The sequence below is a fragment of the Mytilus trossulus genome, chromosome 3, assembly GCF_036588685.1.
Source record: "Mytilus trossulus isolate FHL-02 chromosome 3, PNRI_Mtr1.1.1.hap1, whole genome shotgun sequence".
In the NCBI taxonomy this organism is placed as follows: domain Eukaryota; kingdom Metazoa; phylum Mollusca; class Bivalvia; order Mytilida; family Mytilidae; genus Mytilus; species Mytilus trossulus.
In genome coordinates this window covers 69,335,681-69,363,665 of record NC_086375.1, presented here as the reverse complement: position 1 = coordinate 69,363,665, position 27,985 = coordinate 69,335,681, and the positions used below count along the sequence as shown (strand labels likewise).

Below are 27,985 nucleotides of genomic sequence, written 5' to 3'. Positions count from 1 at the left end.
CTTGACATTTGACCGGAAGTTTTGATCTTACGAAATCACGAACCACACATGCTTGTCCTTGTGGAAACTTCAGTTATGTAAAACGCACATTCAACAAAAGTTGTTTGCAATTAAACATAATGTTTTAAAGATTTGCTTGGTCGCTCGGATAGGACTTGAGATACTAGAAGGGTAAAACTGTAAAACATTGTTTTGCTAATCAAAGAAATTGAATAGATAACGATACATGTAAGTTGATACAAGGATAATTGTCAGGTACAAATACAAAAAGTTTGATTTTGACAGAAACATTCTCAATTGAGTTTGTCTGAAAATATAAGACAAGCTGAGCCTGAGGGCCTCTGAGTTCGAGTGGTTTAATACTAGGTAGTCCAACTACTGAATCCCAAATCTGTCAATAGACCACTTTCGAGTTCATCCGTCACTGGAAAAAACTCTTCAATTATGCGCGCTTTTGTAGCCTCATTTACCAGATAGAGGGGGTCCCTTATATCCTTGCACTATTAATGTTCTTAAAGTGTCATTGTGTTGGATAAACTAGAAAAAATAGGTGTTTTGTAGGTACTTAATCATAATTCCCTAATGACAGCAGTGCTGATTGTCAATTATGAGAATTCTATTTGCTGTATAATTGGCACAATATAGATCTATAGTTTTTCAACCTCTCCTTCAACATTGGAACGAAAGTGAAGATGCACCTAAACGCATGAATGATGTTCACTAAAACCAGAGTTTTAGACGGAAATGCATCGAACTCAAAAGTTGTCTATCCTGAGGTTGTGATTTTGAATACGGCACGGGATGGTTACACTACACTAATTGACTAGGATTGAAAGTTTTTACCGTAGCTTGATGGTTTTCTCACAGCACTTGGACTTCCTCCACCAAAAGAAACTGAAAGCCTTGAAATAGAACAGTAGTGTTGAAAGTGGTGCTGAATGCCAATCAATCAAACTTTTTTTTTTAGCAAGCGCATACCCTGAAAAACTGTCTCGGTCACAAGCGGAGTGCCTCAAGGAACTGTCTAAGGCCCTATCTCATATTTCGGTATAAAAAGTTAACTACCATCACAAAACCGAATATATCATGCTAATATACATGCACATGTACAAATGTAGACTATTTGCAAATGATAGTTTTAAATAGGTTTATATATAATTTCAATCAGATTTCAAACCAATTGCAAATTACACAAATATGTCATATAATTGTCAATTTTTTATCTCTCTGTCTGTTATGATTTAATAAATATGGCTGCTCATTGAGTGCCGTATTTTAAAGCCGAAGTTTACCGATTGTCACCTTATAGTAAACAAATAACAAAAAGCATGCAAATTGAGCACATGTTTAACATGTACAATCAGATAATTGTTTATTTTAATGACAGATCCATGCGTATTGCGATCACCGTATTTTTACGAGAAGAGTTACGCTCAGGTCACTATGCATACGGAAAATATGTCGGTGAATTGCTTCCTGGAAGCAAGCAATTAAAAATAAGTAAACTTCTTCTAAATGTGGACAAATTAAAGAATGTTCCTCAGAAAAAAGTATATGTACATAAGTTGTATAATGAAAACTATCCATTTAGTTATAAAAAAACATATGCATAATTATTTTTGATTTGAGGTTTCTTATGACTTTAACTAAAATCAATATTTTTCCAAAAAATATTACAAAGTAACTACATGTACATGACTGATTCATATGAAATAAATACCATAAGATGAAGAAATGTTTAAAGTTTTATTGTTTATTTGGTTATGATATTATTCAAGCAAATTTAATTTTTTGATGAGGTGAACACATAGAATTTATTTTTTTGAAAAGTTACTACATGAATGTATTCTAACGGTATAGAAATTGTAAGAATTTACATTTGTGTTTAACTAATCCGATAATGAAAATAAACAATTTACCTCATGAAAATAATGGCCAAATAAACAACTAAACTTCGGACATTTCTACATCTTATCATGCTTATGGCATCTATTTCATTAAAATAGCTCATATATCATTTGTACATGTAATGTCACTTTGTAATTATATATAATATTTTTTGAAAAATGTCGATTTTAGTTGAAATGATTGGACTATCTTTGAGTGGGAACTCACTTTTGTCCTTTGACTGTACTTGCAGATAAACATACATTGTACATGAATTATAATTTTTTGATTTGTAAATACATGTACATTGTATGTTCACTATACTACAGCAGATTGACATAGTATTTCTTAGTAGATTTATCTGTCTACGATAAGTTGTTTACCTATATTGAACATGTATATATTTAAAGACATTAAGTTTAATTTTTCTGATAGGACTAAAAACAAATTCTATTTTTAACAAAAAATAGAAAGTGATTATGAACCAAACTATGCAGACGGGAAACTACAAACATGTATCACCAAAATGTAATAAAATTTAAAATCCAGTAAAAAATCACTTATTTTGAGAAACAATCAACTAGTGCTGAAGGACAATTAAACATCAATCTAACAGCTAAATAAATACATTGTAAGACATTTAGTACATTGTAGAGGTCATAAGCTATTGTGTTTCACTTTGAATGTATTTATTGCTAAGTTGGTTCCCTTGACACTTAATATGACTCACAGTGTCTGCAATTCAGACGTCCTGTAAGTGTAAATATGTATATGTACAAATGTATATATATTTAATTTGAAGCATTTTAAAATGTATAGTTTTTCTTACAACACTTTTCTATATTATAAGGATGGCAAGGAGATCAGACCTCGTAGGATTCATCAAAGGTCTAGAGAGCATAACAAAAGCTCTAATAGAGACCCAGGGTGGTGAAGTACAACAGGCATGGAAGAATAGTACTTTAAGGCCTATTGTTAAAGACCTTAAAGTCAAAAGTGAAGAAGTTTTCAGTGATGCTGTATCTAAACAGCCAGAAATACAGGTTTGTACAGATTTGAGATATTTATAAATCATTTGTTTGTGTCAGATGGAAGTCATGGAAGTCAGTGCCTGCAACAATAACATAAAATAAATCACAATGAATCACTTTGACTTATGTCTGTAAATGACATTTCATTTTATTTATTCAAATATAAAATATACAATAATATACTTACATGTACACTTGTATTTGCATGTAAAAAGTTTTATAATATTTTCAATATTGAATCTCTAGCATTGTCTAGACACAAAAGTCGGAGACTGATATTGTCATGATTTTTTGAAAAGATGAAACAAAACTTCAATTACTTCACACTTAATGCATATTTTAAGGGGTTGTAACATCATTATTTGCATGTTTAATGTAATGTGCCAAGAGAAGTTGTTTTATATTAATAGTAAAATTACAACTATTTCTTTTTCAAATAAATTTATTCCATGATTTTTCTTTTTTCTTTTTCATTAGCAAAGTGTCCAGGATAAAATAGTTCTAATGGCAACACAAGCAAAAACAGTTCTAGAAATGGCGAGATCTCAAACATCAACAGGATCAAGATTTATGAATTCAAAAAGTGAAGAACTATTTGATGACTTTGACCTTTCAGATGTTCCAGGAGAAATGCTATTTTCCGAACAATCAATTGGAATGAAGAATGAAACAAAAGACCAAAAATTGCACACATCTGCTGTCAAGGAAGTTCACATCAATAGAGTTAATAGTGAAGAATTGAACACAGCTAATTTACATAATATAAACTCTGCAACAATTGAAACTTCACCTGATCTAGGTACACAATTTAATCCACCAAAGTCATCTGAAAAAGAAATCAATATCAAGGGAAGCTTATTGGATGGGGTAACAGTTAACTCATTTGCCAATGTGAGTGCAGCTGCAATAGATCTGAATACAGTTGAGTCTGCAAAAGTTGAAGGGTTAAAAGAACCTGAGATAACTTCTGCAACAACAGAGAAAATTAAATCTGTTCCACCAAAACCATTAGCATCTAGTCAAAAAAGAACTGTTAATCTTGCTACACCAAAGGTACATACATACAAATATTATACAATTAAGTCCATAAAATTAGATATAAAATGTCCTTGGAAAATGCAATTAGGACAATTTTTATGAAATGCACAGACTACAGAATACTTTAAACCAGTTTTATTTACAGGCAAATAGGAGAGATTATTTAGTAACCACTCGGCCCCATTTGTTTGTCAGTGTGTAAGACCTTTCCTAAAAAAATTTAGTCAAAGTTTTCTTGGCTTCTATGTAAGAGAATAATCTAATTTTTGGTCTGAAGCTTGATTATTTCGATTGTAATGGGTAAACATTCATTACATCAGCATTGAAACCGGACCCTTGGAAATTTCATTAAGTAAATGCGATTCTAGCAACAGCAAGTTTGTTGAGGCTATGAGTATGAGCATACTCAGGAATGTGATTTTGACAATCTTTTTTTGAAAAAAGCCACCAACCTTTAAGGTATCTCAAAATGACCGGAATTAGGTGAAAAAAATTCTGAACCCTTGTTTGCAGAATGTTAGAGATTTTACAAGGAAAATGTTTGTCAAACTTATATCTTGGCCTCTATAGAAGGAACTAATCAGTTTTACTTTAGTATACATGTAACCTTTGATGAGGTCTTGTCATTTGAATGATTTTGTTTTAGCCTTTTTATGATTTTATTTAAATTTGTGTACTTAAAACATTTTCTGACTTTTTTCTTTTAGCTAAGTGAAAGAGCCAAAGAAAGAAGAGTTCCAGCATCTAGAATTGGAAGACTTATGAACTATGGAGGTAATAACTTTATAGATCATGGATGAAATTACATATAAAACCTTCAGGAAAAAGAATTAGTCAATAGGATAAGGATGCTTTCCTATATCGCATTCATGAGATAAAAGGCATTTACAATATTACAAATGTACAACAAGGGAATTAACTCAGTAACATTTCAGTAAATGGCAGCTAAATGTAAGTAGCAAAAGCTTTAAACTGTAATTTGAGGCCACAAAGGAAGTCAAAATTGGGCACTGATTTAAGTCATAATAATCAATATTTAGTAAAATAATTTAGTTTTATGTTAATCATATGTTTTTGTATTGTATTGATTATATTGATTTTAAACTGTGTTTAATTTTAGCTTTAACAGCAGGTCTAGGCATGGGAGCTTTAGCTGAACAGACAAGAAGAACATTAGGAATTTCAAAAGATGCAGGTAATGGTATACAGTTATTCACATGTACTGACACAACAGGGTGGATTATTTTTTCTTGAAAGTTAAATGAAAATTTGAGTTAAAAAAAAACAACAGTAGAGAACTATATAGAAATTTGATAGAAATAAAGGAAAGATTGGTTATTGAATACAAAAAAAACCCAAATAATCAATCAATCAATCTAATGTAATCAAAACCCTATGTTGTCACTTGCTTGATATCTGCATGTATATGTACAATGTCTCATCATATTAAAACATTAGATACATGTGAACATATTTAAAAAAAAAAGAAGACAGAAGCAGATCTTAAGAATTGTAAAAAAAATATTGTTTCCAGATGATTATTAAAGGTGTCTTGTAAAATACATGCAGCTTAAATTGTGTTTCAATATCTATAGATCCAGTTTGGTTTTTCCTGACTTGATATATTTCATTTTGAAGACAAATTCTTGGAGACAAAGTCTAAAACTCATTAAGAAGAAAGTGAACATTGTGGTTTCTTAATGAATTGGGTATAGTAGATGACAAGCTTAGGTGTTTTTGTTTCTGGTTTCTAATTTTCTCTTTTTCATAACAGGTATGACAGCTGGAGCAATATTAGACAAGTCCAATCCATTTCTTACTGAAGCTAATGCTGAAAGAATTGTGAACACATTGTGTCGTGTGAGGGGAGCAGCACTCAAACTGGGGCAGATGCTCAGCATTCAGGGTATATTTTCCCTAAAGCGATTTAATGCAAAAGATTTTGTACCATAACAAAATGCAGTCTAATATTGGTATATTTTGATAATGGATGAAAAAGCATAAATCCATATTATTTATGGAAAAATTACAATCAATGAATGATGTATGCTATCTGTATAAGATGAAATATTTCAAACCTGACCTGTTGTAGCAGTTTCAATATATTCATAGAATAAAGCTGTATTTTAGATTGCTGTGTAATTTTAAAAGAAGAAAAAATCTTTTTAAGTAAATTTTGGTTACAAGACTACACTTCAATTCTCAAAAACCTTCGAATTTAAAATACAGAATCGAAATAAACATTTTTAAGAAGCCTGTTATTAAACGTAATTTGTATTCTTTGCAGACAATTCTTTAATCAATCCAGAGATAACAAAGATATTTGACAGAGTCCGACAAAGTGCAGACTTCATGCCAACATGGCAGATGATGGTTAGTACATACAGTACCCTTCAAAAATATCTATTTGCAATCGTTTTTTTCCGATTTCTGTGTTTCTCGGAATCACACTGAGTACCGCGGATTTCACTCCTAAAATCCTCCAAAGATTCCAACACTGCATGGATGTTAATTGGTTTATTGCCCATTTGATGTACTAAAAATTAACGACGCGTGACAACATAACAGATTACCCAGATAATTTACCTATGACCATTTAATCGATCTTGGTTGCACAGGTGTGCTTCAAAATCAGTGTATTAAAAATTGAACAAATGTTTTCCTTTCTTTGACAGATAAAGATGTGACAATATCATTTAGAATAAAATAATTATTATCTTATATGTTTTTGTCCTATGCCATTATCCTTGAAATAAAACGTACATGTGAAAAAGTAGTATAAAATACATCTTATTTTGTGTTTCTATTACAGTCCAGTCAGGTCATACATTGTGTTCTTGCAACAAAGGCGATTTTGCCACAATGAGTATCTTTTATAAATTATAAATTATGAAGTCACTGCAATAGAAATTATACGCATGGTATCCTGCAAAAAATATCATGTACCAGGAGAAAAGTAAAAAAACCTTTCAAAGTATAATAAATATTTTTCCTCTCAGCTTTTTCATTTTCCCGGTTCAATTGCGCAATCTGGATATCTCTGAGAAACAATATAAATGTATATATGAAACTATTATTCCACTATACCTATAAACCTGTATCAAAGAAAAACATTTAAGGTTAATATTGAATGTGAAACAGACATTGTAGGATTTCTGTGAAGCTGTATTTTATTTTCTCATTAGTCATGCTAACAAAATTGTTAGGAGGGAACGTTAACAATGTTTTCAAAGTCAATGGCTGTAATCACAAGTCTATACCATCAATATGTCAATCCCAAAGTTGGAGGTCTAGGTAAAGAGTTCTGATATAAACTTTTTTTTATATTCTAATAAAAAATCTTGTTATTCAGAAAGTTTTGAGGAGAGAACTTGGAAATGACTGGCAGGATAAACTTGAATCGTTTGATGAGAAGCCATTTGCTGCGGCATCTATAGGACAGGTCCATAAAGGTGTACTTCATGATGGTAGAGAGGTGGCAATTAAAATACAGGTAAGTAATGAAGGTACATTTCACACCTATAAATCTAAAGTCTTACTTAATTATTTACTTTTAATACTTTCAAGATGTACTCTCTCCACATGTATATAGATTTTATTTCATTAGAAAATTAATTACAGTTGTTATAATTATTGTCTTCAGGGGTGGATCCAGCCATTTTGAAAAGGGGGGGGGGGTCCCAACCCAGGATCAAGAGGGGGTTCCAACTATATGTCCCCATTCAAATGCATTAATCAGCTGAAAAAAGGGGGGGGGGTTCGAACTATATGTCCCCATTCAAATGCATTGATCAGCCAAAAAAAAGGGTGGTTCCATCCCCCGGAACCCATCTCTGGATCCGACACTGGTCTTAAAAGCTATTGGAACAGTTACTTTGCCTTCTTAACAGCAATATTATTAAAGTCTTGTATGATGACATTGTGACTAAACGCAAACATCTTAAATGATCTTTTTATCTCTTTAACAGTATCCAGGAGTAGCTCAAAGTATTAACAGTGATATAAATAACCTGATGTCAGTAATTAACATCTACAATATTCTACCTAAAGGTAGGTTTATATTAAGGGACGATCAAAAGATCAATGTAGGATAAAAAAACTTAATTCAAATAGTTTGGGGGGGGGGGGGGGGGGTAAAATTCTGCAAGTTTTGTATATCTAAAATCGATTTTTACATATATCCCTATTGGTAAATCAATTTTTTCAAAATTAAGTTAAGAGGGGGGGGGGGGGGGTCAGTGAAAAAACTATGTGAATTAAATTTTTTATCGTACATTGAACTATTGATGTCATTCCTAACTCTGGAGTATGAAATATAGGTCATTTAATGTGGATTTTACATTTAATTTTTTTTTAAATGAATTAGCTGAAAAATTGCCCTTCTATGAAAATAACCTTGATCAACACACTTGAGTTTTATTCAAAATACAAATATAGGGCGTGGGATTTTTTTTTTTTTTTTTTTAAGATAATGGTTTGAATCATGTATTCTCCAAAATAATAGGGTAGTTTTACAATAACTTGTCTGTTTATAAAAAAAATATGCATTGAGTTTGATTAACCTCTGTGTTGTCTTATATCATGAGGTCATTTGATAATTTCTAAGATGCTATTTATAGAAAATAAGGCAATATTAAGCTTACATGTCAGACATTCCTAGGACTTCTAGTAAGTGACACTAAAGATTAAAAAGTTTGAAACATGATTGGTATTTTGATTTGCATTTGTTAGATAACAAAGCTAACATTATTTCTCTATGAATTTTTTATACCAAAAAAATTAATGACTTTCTTGCATAGAAAAGGCAATATGTTTCAAAAATTCATATTAACATTTTGACTTTTAGGCCTGTATGTAGAAAATGTGATGGAGGTAGCCAAAATAGAATTAGCATGGGAAGTTGACTATGTGAGGGAAGCTGAATGTGGAAGAAAATTCAAGTAGGTGTAACTAAAATGTATTCTTTAATAGACATGCAAATAAAAAATCAAAGCTTTTAATTGTTTCATTGAAATTGTGTATATCCTTAATTCAATAGTAGAGGGAACAGTGTTTGATTTATATGAGGAACTATAAATCAGAGATTCCTTAAATTTGTGTACCAAGCTTCATGTGAGGTTATGTCACCATGTGATTCATTTCACATCCATGGCTGATAAAATTTCTATTTACTGAATACTAATGGGCGTGCCAAATTGTTCGTTTATTTCACTTTTAAGATGATTAAAGATTTTTTTCAAGTTATATGTATGTTGGTGAATTGAATTTACTTACTTTACTCTAATATAATGTTTTATTGAAAACCCATTTATTTAAAGTGTTTGAGAACTTGAATGAACTTGAATATTGCAATGTCTATATATAAATTTGTTGAATTGTTGAATTTGAAATGGATCCCCAATGATTAAAATTTGTTTTATGTTTGATTTGGAAAATCTTGTCGTTTTTGCTTTTGGGAAATAAACTTCATATTATACTTAGTACATTGTTAAGTATTTTATTTTTCAGGAACTTTTTAGCCGACAATGATAATTTCTATGTACCTGAAGTGATAAATGAATTAAGCACCAAAGAGATATTAACAACAGAGTATGTAGAAGGTTTACCATTGGATCAGTGTGTAGACTTGGACCAAGAAACCAGAAATAAAGTGAGTTGTTGTTCATATCATTGTATAGTATAAGTAATAGAGTGACTAATAGGGCATATAGGATTATATAGAGCTCATACTAGCTGTCTCCAATCTGATTTCAATATAATCTTCATGTTGTGCCTTTATGTTATGAGGTTTCACTTCAAGTCACACTTTAACAAACACATGTTCACTTTTACCTCAACATGTTCAATTTACGCTTTACGGTATATGAGCACAAAAATTTTGATATTGATTGGCACAAAATTCATTACTTTATCATTCTTTTCAGAAGATATTTGGTTTCCAGACAATAACTTGAGTTCTTAGACAACATTCAATCTGTGTCAGAAACCTATGCTATGTCAAATATCTTTACAAAATCCAAATTCTGAGATATATCAAGCTAGAATGTAGTGACCATAATTGCCCCAACTGTTCATGGTTCCATCTTTGCTGTCTTATCAAGCTGCATCCCATGGAGAATTTAAATTTGGTTCTTCTTTTCGATTTATTATTGACCCATATTTGCCAGACACGCAATTGTGATACTGAATATTTTTCATGGGTACTAATTTTCGTGAATTGAAAAAAACTGTCTTTTAAGTGGATATTTGATTTTGTGGTTTTGCAAAAGTTGACATACAACCTGATAGCAGATTTGCAATTTGTTGATAAGTTCAATTGGTAGTTCATTTGTACACAAGAAATCCACTAAATTTGTGTCCAACAAATAATAAAGAATCCACAGTAGCTTATTCTTGGCAAAGTTGTGCTCAAAGGGAGATAACTCCATATGTGCAAGGTAGAAAATGTGAGTTTTTTAAGCTGGAAATTTGATTATAAGTAACGACTGATTTTATATTCTAAAACCTTCTTATGACCAAGGAACAGTAAATGGGCTATGTCATAGTTTGCATAAAACCTTGGCTTCTTAATATAAACTCAGTGTATGTTGCTTGTTGAAATTAATTATAATCGATTTTAAACATTTTTTAGATATTGATTCTACTGAAGTACCTCTGAACATGATTAGCAGACTTATTTTGGGCTAGGGTTATGCCATATACAAAAGTAAGGTCACCCTGACTGAAGTTTTACCCCTATCAAACATGTTGAAGTATATCCTTCATGTCCAGCTTATAACTTTTCTACATTAAAAGTTTCACATACATATACATTTACCAAAGGCAGGTCAATCTTTCATTGATTGATATCTTGAACATAACTTTTGTACTTTAGAACTTGCATTGACTCATTTTGCCCAGTGTTCTCTCCAGGCCCCATCAGTCGTAGAGCAATATCTATATTCCTAGCCAATGAGGACGGTGATATAATTTTAATACCTTATGCTTGTGATTTTTTTTATCTTACTTGTCATAATAAAATTTTAGGTAAAATTCAACAAGCACATTGATTGTTTACAACATGTCTAGATTTACCTGATATATGCTGAGCCTTTGATATATGCTGAGTATGTAAACTTTAAAACGCAAATAAAAAAAATATATTTATTGTTGGTCATTAAAAAAAAAAAAAAAATGTCTATGTTAATCATGAACATAATTACATTTTTATCCACATACATATTCCATATAATATTTTGTGAAAAAAAAGTATCGTTAGATTATAGATTCCCATAAAGCTCATTAAACCAACTTTTCCTTAAATCCCATGATAGATGCATTTGCTTTTTATGCCCAAGCCGTAGCGGAGGACACATTAATTCTAACCTTTGTATGTACGTCCTTACCTCCCAAATTGGTTTCTGTTCTCTAAATGTAGTTTGCCTCAATCAAATATTACGAAACTTATAAACAATGCTTATATCCACAAAACACAGAGCAAGTTTGAATTTTGGTGGTGTCACTTTTATTATTCTAAAGTTATGCCCTTTACAAACGGAAAAATTGCTAAATTCCATTTTTTTGTAAAAATTTTTAAAAGTATTCTCTGAAAATTGGAGTTATCTTTCTTTGTCCAGAATGATGGTTGAATCAACTACAACCAATGCTTTATACTTGTAATGCAGTTCCTACTGATAAATTAAAGCAATCTTTACAGTTCAGTGCTTACAAGCACTTTTATTACTCTTCTAGTGTAATGCCCCTTTACAAATGAAAAAAAATGATAGACTTTACGTTTTCGTTCTTTAACTGGAGTTTTAATTCAATTTTTGGAAGTGTCACTTTTACAGTTCTTAAGCTATGTCTTTTTGTAGCTTTATATACTAGCGGGCATCTTCTGTTATTCAATGCAGACATAACAACATGCATACATCTTAACAGATATTCAATCTTTAAAAATGGATATGTATTTTAAAGTATTTAAAATTTTGTAATAAACTTCTGAAAAAAACAAATGGTATAGTGATTGAGAAAACAGATGTATGATAGTGGAAAATAGTACAGTAGTAGTGAGAACTAAGAAAGTGCCAATACTTGAGATTTCTTGAAGAGCTGTGATAAAATAGCCTCAACCAATTCTTATGAGACATATACACAATTATTATTTCCACAAAACTCAGATGTAGTACAAATTTGGATAGCTTCACTTTTACCGTTCTTCAATTATGTGCCTTTATAACCTTATATGATATGCAAGTGGGGGCATCATCTGTGTCCCATGGACAAATTCCCCATTTATTTGTTCAGTATATTACTGAACAACAAAAAATTACCGAATTATTGATCTTATATTGATTTCATTTGGTATGATACACATTGTATGTACTTTGATATTGAATTTATCAAATAAATGAGATAAGTTTTAAAACAGCTACCGGTACAATGATTTTGTAAATTCCATTGACAGCTTGGTATTTACCAATCTTACTAACTTTAATATAAAACTGTTTAAACATCTGATAGTGGACTTAGTTATAATAACAGTTTTAAAGATCTTCTTTTAAAATGGGGACTGCAAGTTCGGTCCAGAGAGGCCAGGTTCCCATTGGATGTCAGCTCTGTCAGGGTAAAAATACAATTCAGTGGAAATGTACAAATTGTCCGCTTTTAATGTGCACCAGTTGTAAAGACAACATACATCTTAGAATTGCTAAAGTCCACAAAATTATTAGTATTTGTGATATAGGGGAGCTAGATTCAGGAGAAAGTTTGAACTTTAGTGATGTGCATTGTAAGAAACATGTTGATGAGGTCTGCTGTTCGTACTGTAGTTCTTGTAATACAGTTGTCTGTGTAAAATGTTTAATGACAGTACATAATGGACATAAGTTTGTAAGTGAAGAAGATTTTCTTTGTAAGAAAAAACAAATATGGGAAGGAAAAACAAGTGCAGTGAAAAAAATAGATCAACTCTGTAAGGACGAACGGAAACTGAATAATATTAAACAATTGGAGGATGAGATGTATAGTAAAGCAATAGAAGATGTCCATGAAAAAGCAAGAGAGGACATACTTTTTAAATTGGACGAGAAAATTAAATCAGTGAATCAGACAATTGATACAGAATTGACAAACCTTGATAGAGAAAAAGGAAAGATTAAGGAGTTCATAGATATTGTTGACATGATAACGAGTTCAAAAGATTTCAGTCAGTTCTTTGAGAAATTTGATGAATTAATTTCATCATTGAATTGTGATATTGAACCACTTAAAGAAAATTTTGGATCAATATCTGAATTTATTAAAGAGCATCTTATAGTCAGTGAGTTTGATCAACTAAATACAGCAGCTTCAGATTCAGAAAAAACAGATTCAGATTCAGAAACATCAAATTCTGATTCAGAAACATCAAATTCTGATTCAGAAACTTCAGATTCAGATTCAGAAACAACCAAAGTAGTTAAAACCTATACTACAGATATTAGAAGTATTCATTTCCTAACTGAGTTATCTGACAAAACACTGTTGATACCGAGCAATCAATCAGAAGTACTGCAACATGTGAAGTTAGAGGAAACCAGTGCCAAAGTGATAGCTAACTTCACCATCAAGATATTTGGCATGGCAGTCAGTCCTTCGGGTGACATACTTATATCAACTGGTGACACAAGGCTGAAATTATTTGATATAAAGACAGGAGAGATGACAGATTCAGTATACAGTGTTCATCCTTTAAAGTCATGTTCCATACATGTAACTCAAGATCAGAGAGTCATAGTAGGAGGTAGATCTTCAGAAGAAGACATGGGTGCCACAGTAAGATGTGTTGTGATAGTCATGGATCAAAAAGGGAGTTGCCTAATGGAATATGAACATGATAATAACAATATACCATTATTTACACACCCTGCAAACATAACTTGTACTAAAGATGGTAATATATGTGTTTTAGACACTATGTTATGTCATACTGATGAAAGAGGTAGAATAGTAGTTCTAGCACGTGGAGGAGATGTCATACATATATACTCTGGTCATCCTCAAATCAACAATGTTGACAGACCATTTATTCCTGGAGATATATCAACAATTTTATCAGGTGGTACCATTGTTACAGATATTAAAACCCAAACATTACATATTTTAGATAGTAATGGACAGTTCATTACCTTCCACAATCTCTTGGACATAGGAATCAACAATCCATATTCTCTAGCTATGTCTCTGTCAGGTCATTTATATATAGGAGGTACCTGTGAACAAGGAAGTCCTGACACCTACAAGACCAAACTTTATGAATTGAAATATCATGAAATTTAATTTAGAAGATTCAAAGTGCTTGTTTTATGATGGAAATGAATGACTTCTTTGTGTTAATTAGTGAATTTGAATTGATTTGATTGGTTAGAACTGACAAGTGTCCAAAAACATTAACAGTATGAATACATTAACACATCAAGAATTGGTTTGAGTTACTTTAGCATTGACTCTCACATATTAACAAGCTGGAACATATGTGTCCCATGGACATATTCTTCTTTTATTTCGATTAAAAGTGTTCTTCCTAGTGGCATTGCTGTCATCAACGTTTGTTAAAGCTTCAGTTTAGGTCAATGATATTAGGAAGGTAGAATCCCTCAGTCAGAGTTCTTTGATATGGAAACTTCTGCTAAGTTAACTGTTAAAGTTAGTAATTAAATTATTCTGATTATGCATGAGTCAATATTTTTTAAATACAGTTGTATAATGATTGGTATAACTCATTTCCAATGAGATCCTATTGACTCCTCCACTCTGTTGTGTCCATTGACTTTGAGAGTATTTTGCATAGTTTACATGTTAAAGTGTTGTGATCATGTCAGCCCACTATTTTCTAACATAGAGATTACCAATGTATTTCTGTTGTTCCAGTCCTAATATCACTTGTATCTATCATATAGTTTAAGAAACTTTCATGAGAATCTAAGCCTTTAAAACAACTGTGAACACTCTCATGAAGTATTTGAATGATTCTAATTAGAGTTATCTCCCTTCTCTCAATGTATAATGTTTGTGTTAAAAATCTGTTTGTAAGAATCATAAATTTGGCATAATAGATAAGAATATTTTTACAAAGATTTTTTATCAATTTTTTATTTTCCATTATGTATAAAGTTACTATGTCAATGATAGATATTTGGAGCACATTACACTTTGAGAGATTTATTCCCACTAGAACACACCCGCGATTTATCGCGGGCATTCAGAGCGTAGTTGAAAGTATGTAAAGTGTTGTTGGAAGAATTATGTAAAATATTGAATGACTGGAGAATTTCAGCAAAAGTATCATAAGTCAAAGGTTATTGGGGACAGGAAAATGTGATTTTTTTTATTCCTCCTCCTTTATTTCCAAAATTCCCAATTTTGGTTTTCTATCAATTTCAATATGAACATAATACATTTAGTGGGGAATTTCAGCAAAAGTATCGTAAGTCATAGGTTATTGGGGACAGGAAAATGTTTTTTTATATCCCTCCTCCTTTATTTCCAAAATTCCCAATTTTTGGTTTTCGATCAATTTCAATATGAACATAATACATTGAGTATGTTATGAACATTTAATTAAGGAGCCTGTAATTCAGTGGTTGTCGTTTGTTTATGTGTTACATATTTGTTTTTTGTTCATTTTTTGTACATCAATAAGGCCGCTAGTTTTCTGGTTTGAATTGTGTTACCTTGTCAGTTCAGGCCTTTTAAAGCTGATTATGCGGTATGGACTTTTCTCGTTGTTGAAGGTCGTACTGTGAACTATAGTTGTTAATTTCTGTGTTATTTTTGTCTCTTGTGGAGAGTTGTCTCAACATGGCCATCATACCACATCTTCTTTTTTTGTAATCTTGTATGAATTTTGTAAAAGATAAAAGATTTAATAACTGGAGAATTTCAGAAAAGGTATCAAAAGTTCACATGAATAATTTTAGCGCTTATCTGTATATTATTATCATTCATTACTTACTATATAAATATAGTGTATTTACTTTCAATTTTAAGTTTACTAATCGATCCATGGTGGTCATTGATATATTATACAGACCCTTTCTATTTAATAAACTATGTGACCGCCTTGGATAGTAAACTTGAAAATGATAGCAGATAGAATTTTTAAAATACAGTATATATATACAGTATATAAATATAGTGTATTTACTTTCAATTTTAAGTTTACTAATCGATCCATGGTGGTCATTGATAAAGTATACAGACCCTCTCTATTTAATAAACTATGTGACCGCCGTGGATAGTAAACTTGAAAATGATAGCAGATAGAATTTTTAAAATACAGTATACAGGAAAACACAAACCGGAAGTTTAATCAGACTTAAAATTTCGTCCAATGACGGGACAATATCCGGATGCCTTTTTTCTCGTTTTTCTCCCAAAATAACTCAATCTGAATAATCATATGAATGGATGACAAATGCGACTATGCACTGTACCTATAGGACACACAGGCGTGTTGATTATTTTATTGTGGAAAGAAGAGAAGCGACACCAAAAATGAGGTATTCTCGTTTAATAGTATAGATGACCAAAATCAGGTTCAAATGTCTATTTACTAGTTTGTTGTGTGAAATGAAAAGGTTATCTTATGAAATTACCACCGCCCCCATCTTATTAGTATATTATTAGGGTATATCATTTCAAAACATGTTGGGTTTGAAAATACTTAAAAAATCAAGACAGAAGGATCTACAATGTGCATAGGAATATATGAAAAGAAGAAGTATTTTATGCTACATTTATTTGTGCACCTCTTAATTATTAATTTCACCAGGTTGAGATTGAGATTACTTGATTGTTGCTTTAAAAACAAATGATGTTAACTTTCACTAACTGCTTGAATTTTATATGCAAATTAAATGCATATTTAGGACAAGAATAAGTAAATCTGATGAATATGAAGTTATGAACACTGCTTTTTACTACACTAACACGCTGATCAGAATTTTAACATGCTAGTTTACATTGTTATAAGGCCCAAATTAAAATATTGTTTGTTTCCCCAATCCCAACCCTGCCAAGCCAGGTGTGTGTAGGAAGGTAGGGAAATGATTTTATTTTTTCCAAAAAGCTTGAACATTATTGCACGATCCTGCAAGATTGAAAATCCAAAATGAATAAAATAATATTTGACTTAGTTTTGACAATAAAATTTTATGAGTAGCACCAATTTTGCAGGGTTGGTTGGGATTGGAGAAACAAACAATATTTTATTTTAGGCCTAAGGAAGATGTGGCACCCTACCTTGATACATTATTCTGACTCAAAGTCGACCAGCCTTTAGCTGATCATATATATTAAAAAAGAAGATACGAACTTACAAAAGTGTTACACAAAGTACATACACTAACGGTTCTTAACAGAAAAAAAATAAAAAACAAAAGATAATGAACAAGTTATGGGTTTGATAGTCTTGTAATCATGGTAATAGTTATACATTTGTACTGAAATAAAAATAACACAAAGTGTACAGGTCACAGTACAGGTCAATACAAAATTCATCTTGTCTGAAGGAAAAGGCCATTGTTTGCACTTTCAAGACTATGACCTGTTACATCCTAAATTTGTGTGGCACCTTTTCAGTGTAGGGTATAGATAGTTTATATATCCATCCCATCATCACTAAGGAAGACTTTCATGTCAGTGTTATACACCTGTTATAACCTGTTATTACCTGTTCTTGTCTAAAATCAATGGTTAACCATACAGGTCCCCAAGCAATCAAAGTTAAATGAAAAACCAAAAAAATGTACAGGAAGCAGCTTATAACTCCTTAGAATCTCTAATTATTTACTAAGTATGGTCTTTACTTAGAACAGACAACTAATCAACTTTGATTATTTTTCAGAGCTTATAGCCAAGCTCAAATCATTTTTTATATGACTGCATATTTTGTTGTTGTGTAATGGTATGGGTGTGTTGTCAAGGCACATAGGTTGTTTTTTATAATAAGTTTTCATTATGTCCTTCAGGGACCATTTTTTTGTTTGTGATACACAAAAAAATGGACACCAATTTTTATTAGAACCATTTGAATTTTGCTTAAAATCACACAGCAAGGAAAAGTGTCATCACATAATTTAATCACAAATAATTCCCTGATATATTTATCTTGCACAAGTTTGCTTTGTCAGAGGTGTCTTTTGATGTCCAACATCCTATAAACAGCTCACTACTTTTTCCAGCCAAGCAAATAGCTAAAGAAATGGGATGTAATATCCCTATATCCTTTGTATCACAGGTGGTCAAGAGATATCCAGTATTGTTTATAATGTGTAATACACTATTGACAAAGTCGGCTACTACAACATTGTCTGACATGGTAGTCACCACAGACTGGGGGTCAAATGAATATTCCTGTGAGTTAATGCCATGTTGTCCTTTATAGAAATTGATATTAGTCTTTCCAAACACCATGACTCTTTTACTACCATCCACTACAAAAATGTTGCCATTGGTTGTACTTGTAATCGACTGTGGATAGCTGTCGATTATAGGTTTATTGTTTTTATCATTGTCAAACACATTTGCAACACTGCCGTCCATATTCATAATGATAACTACAACTTTGTATGGAAAGGGAGCTTCTCCGGCAACTACTACTCGACCACCTGCATCAACATGCACTCTCTCTAACTTGGCAAAATCTGCACAGTATGTAGAGTCTATAATTTTACTTGAGCCTGAACTGATCTGTTTCAGTCTGGATTCCCCTGTAGCTAGAAGGAGATCATTTGTCGGAGTTACTGCAACATCTAGCACTGCTACATTAAAACTAGATATTACCTTGAGTTTATCATCTTCAACAATGACTTTCTGCAGTGCTGTAGCATGAGTGACATAAGTGAATGGGTGAAATACAACCTTTCCATCACCAATCCACAGAGAACCATCCAGGGATACAGCTAAACACCTGATGTAATCCATTCTAGTTGAATATTTCTTGTCACTAGTTATATGAACCTCAGTAGCAGGTGCTTGCAGTTCTACATTGCTTACTTCCTTAATGTCAATGATTCTATGCTGTCGCTCTGTTTTGATTTTATTATGTATATTGTTTTTACATTGTATGCACATCAGTAGGTCACAGTCCACACATTTCCATTTTATTTTTGGATCTCTATTACACAACTGGCATAAGGATGGACATTGTTCTTGTGGTAAAGATGTTGCCATATTTATATAAATTTATTATGACTTGATTACTTGAGATCACGTCTTTATCAAAATTAAATCTATAAAGTGTTTAGATAAAATTATTTGATAATTTAATATTTATCTTTTAATGATTATTGCTGATCATACTTATTTGTATAGGTGTATCATTAATGTAGATAAAAATCCTCTTTAATTCCTAGTCAATGTATAAAAGTATGTCTTCACCTGAAAATTTTCCTAAATTTATGTTAATAAATGGCTTGTCTTACCACAATATTTCTGTAGACTTGACTTTGTACACATGCTGTAAATGCTTACCTTTGACTGATGTGATTTATTATGGTTGTTCTCAGACTTTGGTGCAATAATATTTACCTTACAACACTGCCTCCAAACATGACTGAAGTGGAGCCCCCTTTTAGGCAGTCAGTGGGTCTATGAATCAGGCTGTTAGTTTTCTCCTTTGAATCATTTTACATTTTCATTTCTTAGCCTTTTATAGCTGACTATACGGTATGAGCTTTGTTCATTGTTGATTGTAGATTGTACAGTGACCTATAGTTTATAATTTCATTGCCATTTGTTCTCTTGTGGAAGTTGTCTCTTTGGCAATCATACCAAATCTTTTGTTGATATTCAGGCATAGATACCTATGTCTATGAAGAGAGGTACACTTTAGACCTAACAGCCTCTACTTTACACTTCTAGTGCTCTAATGAGGTCGATATAAAATTTGCAGGTGAGTACAGGATCTTCAGCACCTGAGATGTTAACATATATTGTGCTGATTGTTATGATGATGTCTTACAGACTAAGTGTCACTGTGTCACTGCGAGTGTTTCGTGTGGATTCACTTATTATTGTATTACTGCTCTTAGAGACTACATAAGACCATTTTACCTGTTTTTTGCTAGAGACAGATTTTCATAATAAAAAAATCATCTGTGTTTTGGTTTTCCTTTTAGTTGTTTGAAATGGAATTCTAATACTCTAAGTTATGTTCCATATAAAAGTACATATTTGATTTATAAAAGGTGCACTTTGTACAGGTGTTAAATATACTATGTTACTATGCAGTGACTGCTTTAACAAATCTTACTTGTGATGATAGGTTAAACTGTTTTCAAAGTATGTTTCTATCTTGATATCCAATGACTGATCTAGTTATGTAATTTTAAAAGTACATAATTGTCTTGTTTTTAAATGGAAACAAAAAGTCAGTGAGTTTCAGAGAGATAAAACACATGTGTTATTAGACATGTTAGAAATTTGACAAGATCTTCAGTATTATATGTCCTACATAAGTCTTCAAACTTTCAAAACTGTAAGATACTGTAGATCAAATTTTTAAGAATAAATTTTTGAACTTTTTAATACACAAAATAAATTTAATGTAAGATTTTAATATCTAAAATGGAATACACATAAAAAAGTCAAGAAATTATGTTTTTAAATAATAAGAACTTTTAAAGTAAAAAAATCTTATAATGGAATTTAACTAAATTTAATTAGTTAAATTTTTTTTTGCTTATAAATGTAAATGAATACAATTTAGCTTAAATGAACTCACTGTATTTAAGGGAAATTCCCTTACTCTAAATGTCAGTCGAGATCTATAGTATAAGTGTTGATTCATTTTGAAAGTTAATCTTTCATTCTGTTAATTTATCAGTTAAAAACAAATACCACATCATAATATATTAAGTAGAAAGAGGAAGATTAATTGTTTTGCATTTGTTAAAAGTTCATTTACTGGCTGTTGATATTATATAGAATGTTTATAGTCTCCAGCATATTTTATTGAAAGAGCAAGAACTGAGATGGAGGATCTACTAAGCAAGGAGGAAGATCCATTTTGGAATACTCAGGATTGTTTTCCTGAAAGAAGGAATTTAAGTTTTGATGACACTGTTTACTCGATTTCAACGGATGATATATTTGGATGTGTTGTTGCAATCATGATTCCTTTTATATTTATTGGAAACTCTCTTGTTATTATAACTTTGTACAGATTTCCGAAATTTAGAACCACAACCAATTTATTGATAGGAAGTCTGGCTATGGCTGATCTTCTGCTAGGTGTGGTGACTTTACCATTGTATGTGTGCTTTTATTTCCATGGTGATGCTTTAAGTAGAATAAAATATCTCTGTCTAATAAAGTATAGCTTTGCACTGGGAACGTTAAGTGCATCCTTGATAAGCCTTGTTGCCATTGCATTTGACCGATTCATTGCTATTACAAGACCGTTAATTTATCGTGTAACAATGACCAAAAGAAGAGCTATGTTTTTAATAGTTGGTATATGGATGTATCATGTGATTGTGGCTTTCTTACCATTGATTGGATGGAATCATTACAATGAATTAAATAATAACGTAACTCACATCTGTAACTTTTTCACGGTATTACCGGTGCCATATACAATTCTTACCACACCAGTTGTTATTATGCTAGCTATTATAATTACAACCTACTTGTATTTCAAAATCTATCAAGAAACAGTTAGCTATAGTAAACGTCAATTAGAGAGAAGGTCCACCTCCTCCAATAAGGTGTTTGGACGAAGGCAGTTTAAGAGGGATACAAAATCAGCTAAGATGATGGGACTGATTTCTATACTGTTCTACCTATTCTGGATCCCCTTTATGATTGGCTGCATTATAAAGTACATTTCTAACAATAAGGACTCATCAGAGATGATCAAAAATATTTTTTTGACTCTTGCTATGAGTAATTCTGCTGTAAATCCCTTCATATATTGTTGGCTTAGAGAAGATTTCCGAACTGCCTTTCTTATGATAGTTTGTTGTAGAAAAACATCTAGTATTAGGCAAATGACTTCCGTGAAACAAAATTATGGAATAAAAGGGACATACAACTTCACCAAATCTCAAAACAGAAAAAGTTCATTGTTTACAATTGAAAAGGTGCTTAAGCCTCTCCAATCTAACTTAAGTGATAGCATCACATCATCTTACGGAGATGTATCTGATTGTGAGACACCACAAAGTGTCGCTAGCGATGCTGATACTCCACATAGTGTTTTCAGTGACGGAACATTCTCATTCAGTAAAAGTGACACGGCTAGTTCTATGAACAGTTCAATGACTACCAGACTTTAGTTTCCTATAAATTTAAAACAACATGTGTATATAATATTTCTTCTAAACTTTTATATTTTGTTAGATATATCGGGTATTTGTATTGTGCTTCTAAACATATTTTTCTTAGATATGATATTAACAACTAATTTACTTTCCTATCCAATTATATTTATGGCTTTTAGAATAAAAATAAAACTGTTTGAATTGGTTAGATTTTACTGAATTTAATTGGAGATCATTTGCTTATTTTAATTTCAAAACTTCATTAATCAAAACATTTTTTTAAACCTTTTTTACCAGATGAACTTCTAGCTAAATATTTGGAGTTATCTCCCATAGGTTATAATGTTTGGAAAAGATTTTTATACTTTCTGCTGCAAGCTATTTGATAAAGTCAAGTATGCTGAAAAAATGCATTGATCACAGGTTTGATTGGATCTAACAAAAAATATACAAGAAAAAATAATTTAAAAAAAATCACTTTTGACAATTTGAATGAGAGGTGCATTTAAAAATTCCATATCATTTTGTGTCGATTACAAGGCAGACTATTTAAACCATTTGTTTGTTGTTTTGTTTTGAACGTCTGTTTTTAAAGTCCTTCTTAAAGGAGCTGATAGAAGGTTTATGTCCATTTGTACTGTATAGTATTTTATGTAATTCCTGTCTCCTGTCCTAACCTTCAAAGCGTGAGGTCTTTAGTTCAGATTGGCTGGTTTGTTTTGAAAATAAGTAAAAGCTACTTCTTAGCAAGCTGCAGTTAAGTAAGTAGTAGTAAGAGCAAAGACCGGATGGCTCAGGGTTAGAATAGTGTGACTGTTCCTTTGACAAGTAGCTTGTTGGTCTAGTAAAAAGCAGGGTTCATATTTGTATCACATAAACTTATACTCTAAGTATGTGATATCTCCCCTGGATGTATAGTACTAACCCAACATCATAAACATTTGACAGACACGTCAACTACTTGTACCATACTTTATTGCACTTTCCAAAAAAGTTTGTTCCCTGAATTTTATGGAAAATCTCTTGCCAAAATGAAGAATCATTAATATTACTTATACGTAAATTGTTGCAAATGACTTGTTCTCTTTACCTCCTAGGTCAACCAAAATTTCCATGGAATTAATTTAGGGTTAGACCTTGCTCATCATGATTATGTACCTTCCTTGGTTTGACCTCTTTTTCAAGCTGTCATGTAATGGTTAAGAGTTTTGTCGAGCTGTGTTTCTCGTTGATTATCATTCACCAGTCCACAGATATTTAAATTTGGATTCTTGAAAGCTATGATATCTGACAGACTGTCATATGGACTCAAAAAAAAAGAGCTGATTAATGACAGAACAATTAACAAAAAACAAATATAATGGAAAGCAACCAAAGACATCACTTTATTACAGACTCCTGACTTGGCACAGGCTTGGTTTGATATATTTGGTGTAACACAATATAACAATAAACTAATCTCTATAAAAAAATCATTAGAAAAGGGCTTTGCTCATCTGCCAGGCACACAGCACAAAAAAACAACTAACAATGAATAAAACACAAAGAACCAATCTTATAGATATCATGTTTTTCATTTTCAAGATTAAGGTTTTTGGATGTTTTCTTGAAAATAAAATGGATACAAAAAAAACAGTATATATAGCAAAATTGATAAACAAGAAAATTGAGATATTAATTTCATTGTATTGGTCATTAATAGAGTGATTAAAATGACTGCTAAGGAACCTGATTTTTATGAAATATATAATATTATACTGGCATTGAAGTAAGAGAATAAATTGTAGGTCTTTATTTCAGTTGAGCATAGTCCTTGAAGTGTGTATTTAAGAATATATTTTTTTACAAACAAACAAACATTATTTAAAGAAGACGGCAATGATCATCACTATCATGTTTTTGAATTCAAACCTAGGAACCTCAAGTTTCTCTAGACACCGAATGAAATTATGAAATTAAAATACAATTTAGCTCTTACAGTTAGTGAATGATGTGCATTTTAGAAACATTTTGATGTTACCCTAAATTTTAAATGTATTGAGTGCATTTTTAATTGAATTCCTTAGGAATAAACTGTGGGAGCATGTTTATTTGAAGAATGAATTGTACCTATTCAAAGATATATATAAGTGGTTACTGTTGCTCTTGTATTGCACACATTACTGTGTCCATTTACTTAACTTGCACCTGTATTATACCTCCATTGTTGACACCCTACAGTCATACCTAAGGAAGTATTTACTGTATAATATGCATCTTTGCTATATAATAACAAGCAGGTTACTTGATTTATTGATTGGTGTTTAATGCCACTTACAATACTATTGTGTGATTTCATGGTGGTCAGTTTTTATTGGTGGAGGAAGCCAGAGAGAAGCCATAGGAAAACTGACTATCCTACCTGTAATCAATTAAGATTGTATAAAAAAAGAAGATTTGGTATGATTGCCAATGAGACAACTTTCCACAAGAGACCATATGACACAAAAATTACACCTACAGGTCACTGTATGGCGTTCAACAATGAGCAAGCCCATACTGCAAAGTAATCTATAAATCCTGAAATCACAAATGAAAAACAATTCAAAAGAGAAAACTAACAGCCTTATTTATGTACAAAAAAAGGGTTAAACATGTTAGTGGGATCCCAACTCTTCTAGTCAAGAGTACCTGCCATGTTTGGGAGTCAAACTCTAAACCTCGGTGTTGACTGATACAGTAGTTTAACTACAAGTTTATTCAGTCACTTAGATTGAAGATACATAACAAACAATGTATACAGGACAAATAAATCATTTTAATTTTGAGAAAAGTACTCAAAGAAGACAATCTGAAAGGACCTTCTTTTCTAAAGTATGATTAGATTTTTGGTAATAAAATCACCATTTTCCCTTAAAAAATGATGAGTCATTATCATTATTGTTTTCTTGGAAATTGCAGAACTTTTGAAGTTACTGCTTTTAATTGTTGCTTAGATTGAAATGAAGAGAAAACATATATTTCTTCAAATACACACTTGAAAGTCAAAAATAAAATACTGCCTTAACTACAAATCAAACTGAATCCTTCAGTCAAAGATATGAAATTGTTAATTTTAAAAAGGTAGTCAGTAGTCAGATCAGTTTTTTTGCTTCATATCATTAATTTTAAGTCCTTCTCATTTCAGATTGGTCAAAATTTACTATATCTAACTTTAACAGAATTATTTGAATGGAGATTTATGCAGACAGATCCTAACTGGTCAAATTTCTTCTACGATCCTAAAACAGATAAGGTAGGTCAAATATAGTGTTCAGAAAGAAAGATAAAATACACATTGGTTAGAAGTAGGAGTAAAATATAGTGTTCAGAAAGAAAGACAAAAATAGCATTTAGAAAGAAAGAGTAAAATACTCAGTGTTTAGAAAGAAAGAGTAAAATACTCAGTGTTTAGAAAGAAAGAGTAAAATACTCAGTGTTTAGAGAGAAAGGGTAAACTGCACATTTGTTAGAATGTAGAAGTAAAATACAGTGTTTAGAGAGAAAAAGTAAAATACTCAGTGTTTAGAAAAAAAGAGTAAAAAACTCAGTGTTTAAAGAGAAAGAGTAAAATACACAGTGTTTAGAAAGAAAGAGTAAAATACATAGTGTTTAGAAAGAAGGAGTAAAATACACAGTTTTAAGAAAGAAAGAGTAAAATACACAGTGTTTAGAGAAAAAGAGTAAAATAAACAAGTGTTCAAGAGAAAAAAAAGTAATATAAAGAATATGTAAAAAAGTGTTTAAAAAGAAAGATTAAAACACAGAGTTTACAAAGAAAGAGTTGAATACAGTGTTTAGAGAGAAAGAGTAAAATACACAGTTTTAAGAAAGAAAGAGTAAAATACACAGTGTTTAGAAAGAAGAAGTAAAATACACAGTTTTAAGAAAGAAAGAGTAAAATACACAGTGTTTAGAGAGAAGTAGTAAAATACACAGTCTTAAGTAAGAAGGAGTAAAATACAGTCTTTTAAAGTATGAAAGAGTAAAATACACAGTGTTTAGAGAGAAAGAGTAAAAGCAGCATTTGGAAGGAAAAGGTAAATTGCACTGTTATATAGAATCTATAAAAAAAAGATTTGGATTCACATTTTTAAGTAAAAATAAAAAAAAAGTAAAATACAGTTTTTGAAAAGAAAGAAAGAGCCAATAAAGAAAAAAATGGTGAATTAAGTGTTTCAACACTGTAACTTTACTATGCCTCTAACAAATGTTATAAAACTTACGTGTATACCCAATGCTTTTTACACAATGAACTACCAAACACAGTTCAACTTGAGTGACGTCAAACATCAAAACAATCTCTAAAGACAACATACTGAAGGAAATGTCAAAGAAAACAGAACGTCAATAGGTACAAATTAGTTCATTGACTCATGCATACTTTCAAGCAGGAGAATCTATGTCCCATAGGCAAATTCTTCTTTTATTTTATGATTTTTTTTGGCCAATATGAATAAGATTGAGGATGCAGTTACCTCCTCTGCCTCTTACAGCCTCTAAATAATTTTCAGCCTTTCATTGTAAAATTGATAAAAGCTAGCAAGTATACAAAGTTTCTACTTTATAGGTGATTCTGTTAGATTTTGGTGCCACTAGAGAATTCCATAAAAAGTTTGTTGATGATTACATCAGGATTATAAAATCAGCCAGAGATCAAGACAGGGATGGAATACTGAAATGGTCTCAGGCCACAGGCTTCCTTACAGGATATGAAACTAAGGTAATGAAAAATCTTTATAGTTTTAATGCCTACAATAAGGAGCATTGGTTGAATATAATCTGTCATTTGTTATCTTCAATTAAAATTTTGTAGGGATCAAGTCTATTTAAAAATTGCTAAAGAATTTATGCCATTGGAACAAATATCATAGTATTATTAAAATAAGATGATGTGGTATGATTGCCAATGTGACAACACTCAACCAGAGACTAAATGACAGCAGCTGTATTATGAGGGGGGATAGGACCTTTATCGGGACTCCGGGATTGGGTATTTTTAAGCTCGGGATTTCGGGATTGACCCTTCCAGGATCCGGGAATTCTTTTTTTCGAATTTAGGGACCTTGGGATTTCATGTTTTTAAGCCCGGGATTTCGGGATCAGGACCCCTCCTACCCTCCCTCTATTATAGTCCAGTTAACATGGGTTTTGTTAAAACTTTTTCTCACCTTAATAATTTCAGATTATGGAGAAAGCCCATATAGAATCAGTGATGATTTTAGGCAGAGCATTTGCAAGCAAAGAACCATTTGACTTTGGTAAACAGTCTACAGCTAGTCAGATTCAAGACCAGATACCCGTCATGGCTAAACATAGACTCACACCACCACCAGAGGAAACTTATTCCTTACACAGAAAAATGGCTGGATCTTTTCTGTTATGTGCCAAATTAGAAAGTCAGGTTGACTGTGCAACATTATTTGATCAAATATGGGACAACTATCAATTTGGGACAATTGAAACAGAATTATGATGATTATCAAATTTAGAACATTAATTTATATAATGAGTAAGATTGTTATGCCCCATCCAGGATAAAAGAGGGATAGTATAACTTCTTGTCTTATGTTTCTATAAAGACTTAGAATTCGTAAAGAAGTATACTTGCATGTTATTTAATAAGCTGCATTAAGCAATGGAAATTATGTAGTTATTATATATTGACAGTGAGTCTTTATTTTGTATGTCAATTATAAGTTAAACTTTATATTTATTTTAAAG

General features: G+C 31.4%; 2 protein-coding genes across 3 annotated transcripts; both read left to right on the top strand.

Moving 5' to 3' along the window:
* The first annotated feature begins 3 nt into the window (after positions 1-3).
* LOC134712250 (atypical kinase COQ8B, mitochondrial-like) lies at positions 4-27,985 on the top strand. Of its 2 annotated transcripts, none has more exons than XM_063573614.1 (14): positions 4-171; positions 2,738-2,930; positions 3,396-3,971; positions 4,664-4,730; positions 5,077-5,151; positions 5,731-5,862; positions 6,244-6,329; positions 7,309-7,449; positions 7,925-8,006; positions 8,803-8,896; positions 9,465-9,606; positions 25,410-25,517; positions 26,832-26,984; positions 27,447-27,985. In XM_063573614.1, exons 2-14 carry the CDS (start codon positions 2,739-2,741, stop codon positions 27,735-27,737), a joined length of 2,139 nt encoding a protein of 712 aa, XP_063429684.1. In that variant the 5' UTR covers positions 4-171; position 2,738; the 3' UTR covers positions 27,738-27,985. The 2 variants fall into 2 exon arrangements, with proteins under 2 accessions (XP_063429684.1, XP_063429683.1); XM_063573613.1 differs by having other exon boundaries at positions 4-228.
* LOC134709670 (octopamine receptor Oamb-like) lies at positions 20,718-22,398 on the top strand. The gene has a single exon (XM_063569818.1). The coding sequence runs from the start codon at positions 20,954-20,956 to the stop codon at positions 22,256-22,258; it is 1,305 nt and encodes a 434-aa protein (XP_063425888.1). The 5' UTR covers positions 20,718-20,953; the 3' UTR covers positions 22,259-22,398.